This window comes from Mytilus galloprovincialis, chromosome 9, assembly GCF_965363235.1.
Source record: "Mytilus galloprovincialis chromosome 9, xbMytGall1.hap1.1, whole genome shotgun sequence".
Classification (NCBI taxonomy): Eukaryota; Metazoa; Mollusca; class Bivalvia; order Mytilida; family Mytilidae; genus Mytilus; species Mytilus galloprovincialis.
In genome coordinates this window covers 47,674,147-47,689,360 of record NC_134846.1, presented here as the reverse complement: position 1 = coordinate 47,689,360, position 15,214 = coordinate 47,674,147, and the positions used below count along the sequence as shown (strand labels likewise).

General features: G+C 31.3%; 1 protein-coding gene across 1 annotated transcript; it reads right to left on the bottom strand.

Annotated features, from left to right (window-relative positions):
* Positions 1-2,327: 2,327 nt before the first annotated feature.
* LOC143045161 (temptin-like) lies at positions 2,328-12,970 on the bottom strand. The gene is made up of 3 exons (XM_076217472.1): positions 12,592-12,970; positions 7,761-7,908; positions 2,328-4,551 (listed from the first exon to the last, which is right to left on the bottom strand). Exons 1-3 carry the CDS (start codon positions 12,814-12,816, stop codon positions 4,451-4,453), a joined length of 474 nt encoding a protein of 157 aa, XP_076073587.1. The 5' UTR covers positions 12,817-12,970; the 3' UTR covers positions 2,328-4,450.
* Between the last annotated feature and the right edge of the window lie 2,244 nt (positions 12,971-15,214).

The following is a 15,214-nucleotide window of genomic DNA, read 5'->3' as shown; positions in this document are numbered from 1 at the left end:
TAATCACATGGCAAAATCAAAAAACAAAACGTATCAAAAACGAATGGACAAGAACTGCCATACTGCCATATTCCTGACTTGGTACAGGCATTTTCAAATGTAGAAAATGGTGGATTAAACCTGGTTCTATAGCGCTAACCCTCTCACTTTAATGACAGTCTCATCAAATTCCGTTATATTTACATTGATGCGTTAAATGAACAGACACAATAAAGAAAATAGTCAAAATATGGGTACATCAGTCATCATCGTATAACAAAAAAAGGAACAATTTAACAGAACACAAAAACATCTACTATCTACGAACACATTCATTGATTTGAGTGTCTGACGTCAGAAAATTTTATACGTCACATAAATTTGTCGTTCAATGTGCATACAAACGATTTAAAATTTTAAATAGGTAATGTTAGCATACAGGGTTAAAAATCAAAAGTATGTAAGAATAAATTTCAGAAATAGACCGAGATTTAAACTAGTCCAAAAGTTATATATAGAATTTATAAGAATCCACAAATAGTTAATTCCACTACGCGATTGAATGATTTTGACGTTTGTGGTTCAACGTAAATAGTAATTCATAATAGAAATATATCATAATGACATATAATAGAACAGTATCATACTGACGGGATCTTTTAAAGTACAGAGTCACGTTATAAGAACAAAAGAAATACAAAAAGTCGCATATACAAAACAAACCACCAAAAAATGTAAGCCAATACAAACATATTGACGAGATGTATAAGTACCCAGCCACGTCAAACGAATATCACATAAAACCACTCAACAGTAAAAGTAATATTAATAATAGAACAAAGACAAATGAAAGAACTATAAAACACGTTGTTAAGATGATAAACAACATCAATACGCAGAATCTATACATCAAGACCATCGTGTATTATTTGAGAAGTTGATACGGACTATTTATCAACAAGGAAAAGGGCATGGGATTGTAGTTACGACATAGTGAATATTTCCGATCTCATCCGTTAAACGGATATTTCATAAAGGCCATAACTCGTGATGGCATCCGTAAAATTAACGAAGGGATGATTTCAACTTCACAATTTAGAACTTTTAATTTAATAGCTTTTTTGTGAGCTGCAACCCTCTATCAAAGAAATCACGATATTAATTACAAGCCGGGAATATCATATCAATTGGAAGATATAAACTCCGTGTACATGCGCTGCTCGAATGTTGCTACAAAAAAATGGAAAGTTCATATTGGAAGCTAAAACCATCTCAAATTATGTTTTCAACCGACCCTCATTGTCAATTTCTAGATGAAAGTCAAGATATTAGACAAACTTAACTGTATCTGTTTTATCCTTTATCTCTGGCATAGATGCATTTAACATAGTCACTAAATTGTGTTAAGAGAACATCATCTGTATAGCAGAAAGTAAAGTTAAAGGATATTGCTAACTTCTTTTGTTTCTTCCTAAGGCGTTCCTGTATGAAGTCAGCCTCATAAGAATAAAGGAAAAAATCGGCAAGACGGGCACAATTTGTTCCCATGAGACTACCGATAATTTGCTGAAAACACGTCCTCCAAACGTAACAAATATGTTGTCACTCAAGAAATCAAGCATCTTGAAAATGTCTGTTTGAGAGAATGTTTTTGTTTGAATAAACGTGTTTCTTTACAAAGAAGGATTTATCCCTCTCTTAGACAAGATATGATATGATTCTATGTCTTTCTATTTTATCTCGGAATTTAGTTGGTAATGAACATTAATGTATTGTCTTTATTTATTCTCATTTCTTCAGTTAATTGGAACAATAAGAAAAGATAGTGTTTCGTCAAACTGCATGTAAATGAATTCACTGACGTTTATCCGTCCAGTTTCTGGGAGTTGGATATCGTTGACGGTTATCTTTTACGTAATGTTTGTCATGTGTAGCCAATGTAATCGTTGTACAACTTAATACTAGCAATGAACCTTGAACCTGAAAGGATTTTAACTAGCTACAAATCAATCTGTTTGATGAATTTAAACTGTTAACGATGTTATAAATTTAAGTCTAATGTTATTTTTAAGCAAGTCTTTATTTTAGCCGTCAATCATATATCAGACAAATACAATATGTTTTTCGACAGTTAGGAAAATTAGATAAACGAGGTATAGTTAAAAAAAAGATACAAAAAGTAAAAACAAAAAACGAACTCAAAACTGAACGTCCCTTATCAAATTGAAAAATCAAAATCTCAAACACATCAATTAAATTGAAACAACTGTCATATATCTGACTTGGTACTCTCAAAATCTCAAACACATTAAACGAATTGAAACAACTGTCATATATCTGACTTGGTACTCTTTTAATTTGTTTATTATTGAAATAAAAACCAATATCTACCAACATTAAGTATACACATTTGTGAACATTTGAACGAAATTTACAGCTTTATTCGGATTACTTTTAAATTATCAAAAAAACAAATACACTAAACACTTACAATGCAAACTATGTATTTTTGCTAATATATATTTATGTGCAGCCTTCACACGCTACTTCTTATTTTTTGTGTTGTCTTGACTGAGTGTTGTATATATGTGTGTGTGTAGTTTTGAATAACTCGACAAACCTTTTACAACTCCTCGTTTAAACTGTCATAAAAATTTAAAGTTCGTAGTGGAAATATTGAAAGAAAAAAAAATTGACTCATATTTTTTTTCTACAGCAATCAGTAGTTCTGTAAATCTTTAAACATTCATATCTTAATTGGTGCAAAAGTATCAATCTATCAAATAACAACACAATCAACTAACAGTCCAAATATTAACAAAACGGCAACGAGGACAGACTTAATTATGCGATCGCCAAAAACTATTATAATATTACAAGTAGAAACGTAGGTAATGAGGTCATTGACCTTTACAATGCACATGTAAAACATGTTGTCAAACAAAACAATTGATCTCAGATCTCTAACCCACATTTGACATTAGAAATTCTGTAAGAAAATATCACTTGTTTCAACGTAGATGATTAATGAAGTGAAATTCCTATAAAAGCATGCATTCAATATAGGTAAGTATGCACACGATAATATCAAAAGTAATGTTAAATTTACAAAAATAAACGATGAAAAGAATGATTTGCTAATTATATACGACTAGTATGATGCTGAAATACACAATGAGACGAATTTTGAAGGTTTTTAATATTCTTGAACGATAGATTTACGACACACTTCATTAATAGGTCGTCAAACTCTATTACAAGGTATCCCGTTTCGGTGTTGAAACATATTTTGATAGACTGAAAAGATTGAAAATATTATAGGTGTCAACAGTACAGAGGCTTCAAACAGTGAAAGATGAGGTTAGTCGTAAAGGAACGGGGATATTCATGACATGCATGTACATTACATTCAAAGTTTCACATTTTTTTTGAAGATTTGAAGTCATGCTGCGAGTTTGAGAAAAAAAATCAACCCTATGACTTGAAAGGTGAACTGCCAACAGGCTTTGTAAATGTAAAAAATAAAAATCTAAATGCGAGTGAAAAAGGAACGGACAACAAAAAGGAGGTGCGTTAAATTGATACAAATAGAACAGTAGACTGCTAGTTCGAATATTGATTCACATAGAACAAGAATGTGTCCCAAGTACACGGATGCCCCACTTGCACTATCTTTTTCTATGTTCAATGGACCGTAAAATTGGGGTAAACTCTAATTTGGCATTGAAATTAGAAAGATCATATCATAGGGAACATGTGTACTAAGTATCAAGTAGATTGGACTTAAACTTCATCAAAAACTACCTTGACCAAAAACTTTAACCTGAAGCGGGACGAACGGACGGACGAACAGACGGATGAACGAACGAACGGACCAACAGACCAGAAAACATAATGCCCTGCCCTCTACTATCGTAGGTGGGGCATAAAAACTGTATTGCTGATATAATCTTAGCAACAGCAATGTCTCGTTAACTTACCCTAGTTATTCTCATACAATTCAGAATGATTTTCTATATATACGAATGATTCCCATAATAGTATAAAAAATAATGTAATACCAAAATTTATAACTTATAGTTCATATATAAATGATGAATTAAACATAAAATGCAATTTAAAACTAAAACACGTCCACAAGCAATTAATAACTTATCATACAAAATAAATATAACACATTTATATACAATACTATACAAACGTAGGATGAAATCCGTCAGTTTTACACATATAAATTAATCACTCCTGGAATGATATATTATAATTGTTTGTTGTTCATCACTTGTTCTTAATATGAGGTCAATATTACCAATTATCATCCTTCCTTGTCATTTCCATTTTTTTACAATTTATCTTAATCGTACTTGTAAACAATTGTTCAAGTACATTTTTTATATAAGTCGTAATAAGAGTTTCCTCTGACCTCGTGTAACGGTCCATGTATCAAATGTCAAGGCCTTAACCTATAGCCTTATGCAATTGACAAAGCTTCTTGATCTTCACAGTTTACTATACTTTTAATGGTTCTACTTATATAGATGGCTTTGTTGTTCTTGAAAACTTCTTTGATACCTGTAGAACAAAAAAGGAAAAATAGAAGTATCACCTATAATGTTACAATTGAAATACATAAATCGGCGCCCATCGAAGATTGATGATGCTTTATATAACAAGACCAATTCCGAATCTGGACCTACGTCGCTATATGCAATTATTGCAGTAAATAAACTCCTTGTGTTGGGTAGCCTAACTGATTATTCCCCTTCTCTAATGTATCTAATACTTTAAGCTGCAGACAATAAATTAAATTAATCCCTTTCATAGAAGACAAGAAAATGTTACAGAAATTTTACTTGTAGAATGAGTGTTGTAAAATTTAATTTATGAAGATATCGTCAAAAATCAAGTGACTTCGTGGCAGATCGAAATTGCGTCATGGCAGTAACTAAACATTATAGAGCTTCAGACTTTGAAAATTAGACTACAACACATAACGAAACTCTTTTACATCTTCAAGCCTCACAAAGCCACCGGCCCATAAATATCAGTGACTATTACTTGCAAAAGAAATGGATGAAACATAAAGCAACAATTTTAACAAAAATATGTTTAAAAAAATCACTCAAAAATGTACAAACACCACAGGACTAGAAACATGCTTATATTTCACTTGTCTTCAATAAGGGTGACACACATAAAGCTGTCAACTACAAGCCAATTCATTGACATGCATCGCTGCAAGTTAATGGAACATAACGTCACAAAGCGCATCATTAATACTAACATCTTGCGTATAATAGCATCATGTTCCATCTCCAACATTGTTTTCGACTTTCACGATCATGCAAACCCAAACTGTTTTTATTTAAGAAATATCTGCTACTAAGAACACTCAAACTGATCTCATTGAAATCCAACAGCCATATGACCAAAAAGGACACACAAATAGCCAAATTCATTAAAAAAGTTTATTATGCCACTTCGTTTTTGGGTAACTGTCTTTCTTAATAGTCTTAACACTACTTTAATATGTCTTTTCAAAGTATAGTAATATATGATTTTTTTCTTCAAAAGTCTTCAAGGGTTCCTTTTGATATGTAAATACCATTAATCGAAACTCAATTAGCATAGTCTCTATTCCAAATATAGATAATTCTTATAGCTATAGCTTTCAATTGAAATCAAGAATTGAATAAAAGTTCTTTTTTATTTGTATTTCCAATGATCAAATAGTAAATAAGCTCAGTTTCGATATATATATATATATCGAAACTGAAATAAGCTGAAAGAATGTAATTATCAGTTTATGACTTGTTATCTAAACTCTGATCGTTGCATGTCAACATCCTGAGTCTTACGTGTCATGATTTCATATTCGCATGATCATTAAAAAAGTCATATTAAACGAGTGACCGGTTAAAAATAATGTAATTCCAATTCTTGAACCAATGCATACAAAAATCCTAAACTTAGTGACTTATTTGTAGATCTTACATTACTGAACATTATTGCTGTTTACAGTTTATCTCTATCTATAATAGTATTCAAGATAATAACCAAAAGCGGCCAAATTTCCTTAAAATTACCAATTCAGGGGCAGCAGCTCAACAACCGTTTGTCCAATTCATCTGAAAATTTCAGGGCGGATAGGTCTTTACTTGATAAACAATTTTACCACTTGTCAGATTTGCTCTAAATGCTTTGGTTTCAGAGTTATAAGCAAAATCTTCATTTTACCCTTATGTTCTATTTTTAGCCATGGCGGCCATCTTGGTTGGTTGGCTGGGTCACCGGACACATTTTTTAAACTAGATACTGCAATGATGATTGTGGTCAAGTTTGGTTAAATTTGGCCCAGTAGTTTCAGAGAAGATTTTTGTAAAAGTTAACGACGACGGACGCCAAGTGATGAGAAAAGCTCACTTGGACCTTCGGGCCAGGTGAGCTAAAAATGCAGGGATATTGAGCACGTGTTTAACATGTACTATCAGATAATAGTTTATTTTAAGGACATCCATGCGTATTGCGATCACCGGATTTTTACGAGATGGGTCATACTGGTCAGTTTGCATACGGAAAATATGTCTGGGAATTGCTTCCTGGAAACTTCTTCTAAATATGAACAAATTAAAGAATATTCTTCAAAAAAAATTATATGTACATAAGTTTTATAATAGTAATTATCCATTGAGTTATAAAAAACATTGCATTATTTTTTTTAATTTGAGGTTTCTTATGACTTAAACTCATGTTTTAAAAATATATCATGTACATTTTTAAATAGTTAAATATGTATAAATATTGTGCTTAAAATTAATTTCAGATAATTCATTATAATTTATAATTTATAGGTCTAATTTACCAAGGTTTTAGGTTATACAAATATCATAATATTTTTTTTTCTAAATAGAAAGTAAAGAAAAAAGATTTTAAAGGGAAATTCCCATATAGATGACAGATGACGGTAAACGTTAAATATTGTGAAAGTTATTTATTCAACATAAATTTATTACACAGTTAAAGAAGTTATCAAGAAACAGAGAAGTAAATGTGCAGATGCAGATACCAACGGTTAGTTTCAGTATTGGGGAACATAATATTAATGAGGACAAAGTAATTGGTTTTTATTTGTTTTGCGTGAAGTAAAATGTTTCATCCAGCTAGGAAGACAACTTTAAAAATGAAATACTAGACATGCATACCTTTTGACACTAGAATTGAGCTACACTATTAATTTTGCTAATTTTAGTATATATCACAATTTAGGATAAACATATAGTGTTTACCTTTTTCGTTCCTAAGTCTCTGGTGGATATTTGTCTTATTTACAACCACACAAACCAGAACCGCTTTATTTATAAATATTATAAAGGAAGTTTAACTGTTTCCTTCAAATATCCTTTTTTTAACTTTCAAAATATTTTTTAAATTTACGTTTATTTTGTGTGAAACCTACCAAAGTATAACAAAAGCAAAGAAACACAATTTTGGCCATATTCGAAAGACATAATTCAGACCTTCAAAGGGAGATGATCCAGGTAGAGGCTTTTTGTCTTGATACAATATGGTATGCTAAATACTATCATTCGAAACAAAATCCCGAAATCGTGCAGTTCATAAATAGACGAGGTGGCACAAAAACAAATTATGTAAAAAACCTGAATAAAAACTAATTTTCAGGATAAGAAAATTTATAATGTCTACCTACTTATCTAGGTTTATATATAGCCATACTTAGAAAAAAATAATTATTCCAAAGGAATGACACTCATAATATTTACCTGGATGACTTGTAGCGGGTCCTTCAGGTTTCTTTCCTTTAGACCAAACACAATGTGGGTCACCCAACTCTTCGCCGTTTGACTTCATGTCACCGTCGCTATCTTTGTTACAAAGCAACGACCAGTTACCTTTGAGTGTTTCGAAATCCTAGAAAAGTTGAAAAAACACATGTAGTAGGTCTATTAAGAATAAAAAAAATCATGATTTTACAGATTATTTTGCACAAGTATCCCGTTTTCATGACTGTGACATAAAAAGAAGTTTTTATCTATTTTATAATAAAGAGTTGTTTGAAGGAGATTTTTAATTATAGTATCCAAGAAAATTTCATATTAATACATCATTCACTTAACACAGTTACGTTGCACAAATTGACCGAAATGTCTGTAAAATAAATGGTCGAAGAAGAGCGAAGTTGAGCAAGATCTTTCCTGCAAATATCACTATCTTTAATTGCAGATGCTCCTTGAAGACATGTCAAAACTATTAACGGGGCACTAGCTACGAAATATATTAAAAAAAATCAAAAGTAAGACTTTTTTTGTTCAATCATTAATGAAAGTGACAAAGTGAAATAATAATTTGCTTTTATCAGCTAAAATGGTTCAATTTTGTCAAATTAAGCTGATAAACATTGATAATGAATTATTCACTTTGATGAGGTCGAATTATTCACTTGCAAGTGAATAATTCGACCTCATTAAATCCATATTCATTTGAACTCTAATTTAACCCCGTAAAAAGTGATAGAAAAACGCATGCATTGTCCGTGTACGGGTATTTAAAGGAAAAGAATGTCAACATTGAAAGTGAAGAAAAGGTAAATCATTTGATTAACCGATACAATCCACACAAAATCATTCTTAATAACGGTATAAACGAAGATAAACATATTTTTTTTTATCTATAATATAAAATTTAACAGACCTATAAAAATAAAATTGCACGAGTTGCTTAATCTATTTATATCTGTGTTCATGTTTACATCGCTTATATGGTCATAGATCAAAGTTAAATCAATGTGTACTTATCTGGACTGAATTGCCTTGTTAATACATTATGTTCATAAAACAATATACACTGCAGCTGTGCTATTTGAGCAGTAAAATTTTACGTCTTCCGCTCAAAATAAAGAAATAATGGTGTTTAGTTCTTCTTACCCTAATACTTAATTTAGAACAGTTTTAGAGTTGCAGTATATGACGAATAACCATAAATTGTCTCGAAATATAAATATTATTAGTACTCGGCTCGAAACAGATAAACATGCTCGGCACAGTCTCGCTTTCTACCTGTTTCTAAGCCTTGTACAGATAAGATTGATATTTTAAGACAATGTATGGTTATTCCATATATAAGTATTGTCTGTTATTTCCGGATATGATGCCCAGTGAAAACAACTCATGGAGAAATTAGAGATAATAAAGAACTAGGCGCTGACAAGATATCAATAATATGCAACAAGCATTTCAAATAAAAGCAAAATAACCAAAGTACCGAACGCCATGGAAAGTTCAGAACAGGCATTTTCCTATGTAGAAAGTTGTGGATTAAACCGGGTTTTACAGCTTGCTAAAATTCTCTCTTATGACAGTCGCGTAGAATTGCATTATATTGACAAAAATGTGTGAGAAAAAACAAACAATTCATCATGACGCACGTTCCTTCCTCAAATAAAAAAATTAAAAAAAAACCGAAAATATAAAAAAAAAAACCCGCTCATATAAAATTGTTTAATATGTCAAATACAGTACGAAGTGTGCCTATTGAAAGCGAAAATATACGAACTTTGCCAAATACAGTTAAGGTTATCTTGTATATTAGATACATTATTTCTCAATACACATTTGCACTATTTTAGAAAAGAATCATCATTTTGGAAGGAAAAATAAAATAAAATAAATGATAACTATTTACAAATCTGACGGATATGTTGTACAGTTCTTTATGTTTACATGTAATAGTTTTCCAGTTGTCCAAAATGACATTACTTAGATTTATTTATTTCATTGTCAATCATCATTAGAATTTCCTCTTTATCAAATGATTTCAATAGATGACCTTTACATTTGAGTCATAAGGAAAATAATTAACCTCTTTTCTGACATTGATAAATGTAGTTAATGATGACTCTTACAAAAGTGGACACCTGTTAAGATTGTGTATTGCTGGTTTAATTGATGTAAATAATTAAAGAATGACATACAGACGTTATAAATATGTAAAATATAAACCAGGACAAATCACCTTTGACCTAAACTAACAAGTTTTCGTTTATGATATACATTGTACATGGAAATAATCTGCTTAAAATTCGAATGGTATAGAAGATCTTAGAACTTTGAAACGTCAATCAAAAAGAAAAATAATTTAAAAATTGTAAACATTTACTATAGGTTATGTTCTTCAACAATCAACAAAAACACATATCGTATAGCTATGAAATTTCATAGATGAAAAATGGAATACAGTTCAAACGAGAAATCTATTCTCCGAGGGTACCACCAACCACCAGCCCAGTAGTCGGCACTTGTGTGTTGACAAGAATTATCATTGATATGGTCATATTTATAAATTAACTCTTTACAGTTTTAGTTAGTCACCCTGATTTGTTATTTCTTAATCGATTTACGACTTTCGAACAGCGGAATACTACTGTTGCCTTTATTTACAAAACTATGAATTTTTGAAATCATAAGGCTTTTTTACCTCAGGAATAAATTACCGTAGATGTATTTGGCAAAACTGTTAGGAATTTCTGGTCCGCAATGCTCTCCAACTTCGTACTTTTTTTGGCCTTTTAAATACTTTTTTGATTCTAGGGTCACTGATCAGTGTTTTGAAAACAAAACGCCCATCTTGTGCAAATACTGGTAATCCTGTTATCTATGATGAGTTTTTTCTACTGATCTAGTAAATTTACAAATCAAAAACGAAAACCAATAGGATATACAGAAACAAACGACAGTCACTGAACTATAGCCTATTACGTCTACACATAACACAAAGGACAGAAAGTACTCTAAGCTACCGAATGCTAGTAAAAAGGCAATAAAAAAATATTAATATTCTTGTATCTAAAAGACTAAAATTACAATCAGTACATATCTAATAATAGTTGGTATAAAGACGTTATTAAAAATAAATCTGAAACATTGGCTTGTGCAATACTATTACATGTTGAAATGTTTACTAGGATCGTATCCAAATTAATGGGCTCGATTTTCAACATTATCGTAACAATGCATTTTCTACAGGTACAGCCAAACTAAAATCCAAGTCTTTATATCCATGAAAGAATTTAGTTAAGATTAACCGAACTCTTGGCTTAATATTTTACTAGTTACATATCTTACTGTCATCAACATTCAAAACGTTACTTCCGACACGGGCTGAGCAAAAGAGTCGAACATTGTGTTATCAAAGATCTATTTTCATATTCGTATAAAAGTGTGAAACATTAAAATATGAAAAAAACATAGATGCATTACTTCCAGAGAAAATCAACAAGTTAATCTTCATTAAAGCTGGGGTTTGTATTTATTTTGTTCGTTATAGGTGGTATTCAATTAACAGCTGAGGTTAATTTCCTATTTAAGCGAGAGCATTTCAACCCTGCTTTTCAAAATGATTAGCCGTCTTTAATAACGATGTTAAGTAAGTTGTTATCCTGTTGGTAGATTCCTTATGTTTTTTTGTCTTCTACTTTGAAGACCCATTGTTTATAAAGGTAACTATTGTTTTTGACAAATCACATTTTGTAAACGTCTGTAAGAAGTCTTTCTTAACAAGGTTTTGCTCGCTGCTTGAAAATAGAGTCGTGTGTTGGTGGTTTGTGTGGTTTGTAATTTTTTCGGAATGTGTGGTATTTCCTGTTATTATTTTTACATCAGACACGCCTTTGACTAAAAGTTACAAAGTAAAATATTTGTGAAGAGAATAAATCGATAGAGTTGCAAAGCAGTAGATTTGAGCAAGATCAACCACGGAATTGCCAGTAGTTTTTAATGGTAGCTACATAAAACATCTTTTAAAAAGTTCATAATTAGATTTAATAAATGCTTATGTAGCATAACACGAATAGTTTAATCGTTGAAGTACCTTTTTGACTTTCTGGTACAAACAATTTTACTCAAAATAAATATGTTTTAAAATGGTTACATACGAAGTAAGTGTTGGTTTTAGTTATTGTAAGTATCAAATATAACACATTGCTACTGTACTTTCAAGGTGAGGATGTTTGCTCATCTGTTTTGAAATTTTGACAAATTTTAGGAATCCTTTGGTATTATCCACGTTTTGCCATTACAAATTTGCACCGGTAACCCACATTTTTATTACAAATTGTTTAAAAAGCAGTTTTTAAAAATCTGCCGAAATCTTCATACTTTTTCAGTTTTTGAAACAAAAAAAGCGGCCGAGGATACGAAAATGAATTATGTAGGGAAAAGTATTCCCGCCAAATTTTCAATAGCGGGGAAGGAAACAAGCACACGGAATATTTTTGTTTTTGTTTTGCTCTTTTATTTCCTTTCTTTTATTGATTTTTTTAGAGCCGTCTTTTAAAGAGCTTGTCATTTTGAAACAGAGTAGCGAATAGCAAATATCCTGAAAAATCATTTATTAAGATCATATTATGATATCATTATTAAAAAAAATTACAGTTTTAGGTACTTATTTGATTTTTTTTCAACGGTATTTTATTGTTTTTGCACAAAACGATAATCTAAACAGGAATTGAAATCATGGCATCTTGGCATCGAGCGATCATCTCGTTCACATTAAAATGAGGTATACACAGGTACAATGAAGACACTAGATAATACTTACCGATCCAAACGGATTTCTCTCAAATTTAAATGCATCGAATATTCCTCTATGCATTGAAAACCTATCCATATGTGGTGATTTCTGCCAATGACCAACTGCTGTAAATGATCCTTGTGCTGACGGACATGGATCAGGCACCTGGAAGCCGTTTGGAATTTCAAGTAGATATTTAGGAAAAGTATATGCAATGTCGATAAAGATTAAAAATAAAAATGTTTGATACATTTTTGCAACAAATTAATGATTTCCAAAAAATGTTAATGTCTTCTTAGGTAGTCGTAATAACAATATTTTATAATCCAATGAATTTGACAAATAAAGTTTTAACTTGAGTCGCACAACGCATCTTTGACAAACTATTCGTCATGTTCATTCACACTAAAGATTTTATACACATTTGACATCATATCAACCTTACCTGCGGGCTAAAACACGTTAAGACAATATTATTTTACAAAACCTTACTATAATCATGCTGCACCCACGTTTATTACCATTCGATATTAATTGTATAACAAAATATAAGCCGTTTTTTTGCAACCAAAGTTACCATAATGACTTGTTGATATTACGTCATTATATGAGGAAATAAACAACTTGATAATCATAGTCACTGTGGTGTATAAGGTGGATATCTAGGAAACAAGTTTATTGACTGATTTATTAATGTATTGTTGTTTGCTTAAGGCCAAGTGGCAAACATTATTTTCGCCTTTAGAACCGGAACCAATTCTTAATCAATAAATGCACCCAGGTGTACTAGAAATTCGACCAGTATGGACATTTGGTTTCCGTCCAATACATCTTAATCGGCTGACGTATGGAAAGAACATATATGTGTTAGCCTTGTCAACAGCAAAGTGTTAGCTTCTAGTACCTTAATCATCTGTGTTTATTACTGTGCAGTTAACGTATTTGCTCACTATATATATTTTTTTAATGTTTAACAGGATATAGCTTATAAGTTGGAACAAAAATTATGCCTGTTGTCTTTCATTCTGTAATAAAAGTATTGGTCATCTCAGTAACACCTATCATATATTCATAGATATAGTTTATCAGGCAAACAAAACTACCTCAGATATAATTTTCTAGATATTAACTTGTATAGATATTTGCAGTTGGTAAAAACATATAAGGGTATCTAGTCATTTCTTATATTTCAAATTCTTATTGTTTATATTACAAGTATTCGGTTTGACTTTATATTTCAAATTCAGTGTTTTTGTTTTGATCACACATTGTTGTCAATATAACGTAATTTTTATGCCACCGTCATTCAAGTGAGAGGTTAAGCCATATATAAAACCAGGTTTAATCTACCGTTTCTAAATAGATATGCCTGACCAAGTCAGAATTATGACTGTTGTTATCTCTTCGTTAGATGTGTTTGAGCTTTTGATTAGGGACTTTCCGTTTTAAATTTGCCCATTCATTTTCGTTAAAAAAAATGCCAACATTGTACAATAATATACTGCTAAAATTATATATTTCGGGTAGTTTTGTAAGCAGCTTAGTGCAATTTATTGAAGAAGTGCCGTGGTGTAGTGGTTAGTGCATCGGACTACTAACACAAAGGTTCCTGCTTCGATTCCCTTCTGGGATGAAAATTTCAGGAACTGAATTTTCGGCTCTCCCTTGACACCATTTGCGAGTATGGTCTCGAGGAAACGATGATATTCCGTCGGAAGGGGCTGACTCGTGTTAAGAGAGAGCCATATCTCTTGCACGTTAAAGACACCCATGTAGATTTCGAAAATGAGCAGACTAATGCCGCTACAAGGCAGCACTCGCACTCGCAAAGTGGAAAGGGATTAATATAAGTTGCAAAACTTGTTTCCCAATCCACTATAAATCAATATGTTTAAACTAAACTAATTTATTTTAGCTCCTATATTTGCCTTGTGTTTTACCCTACAGTTAGCCTGAATAATATCTATAATAATACTTGTTATCGTCTTAAACATGTATCTAAATATTTAGACAATAAGCGTGATTCAATTTTTCCTTCTGTAAACTAAAATTTAATAGCCTAATTTATTTAACATAACAACGGTTAGATGTATTTACCTAATATACTAGGACAATGGTGTTGTTAAAAATTCAAACCATTCCAGGATATTTTGTTTTCCTTAGAAATTATTTTTAACACCAAATAATTAACAAGATCCGGGTCGAATCCGATATCGGTACGAATGTCACCTGTTACCTAACCTGGACGTTCAGTCGATGTACTCAGTCTGTGCCCCAAACTATTTGAAAAACGCCCTATGGATAGTAAAAAAAAATAATACTAGACCGAATTTATATGTACTGGACCTAATAAAATTCTGTGTCACCGGTGAGGGTCACGAAGTGATCCGAACCAGCTAGGGGGGGTTGGGGGCATGTCCCTCCAAGAAAATTTTGAAATATTAGATGTAAAATCCTGCATTCTGAGGTTACATTTTTGTACCTGGAAGTGTATATAACTTGTCAAAAATGTAGAGTTTTTTCTCCATGTTATATGAAAAATTCTACTTTCCTTCAATAAAAACCTTCTCAAAACTGTTGACAAAACTTACTCTTTTCTTTGAATTTAAGACATACATGTAAATGTAAATTAAATTTAAACATGTAGATA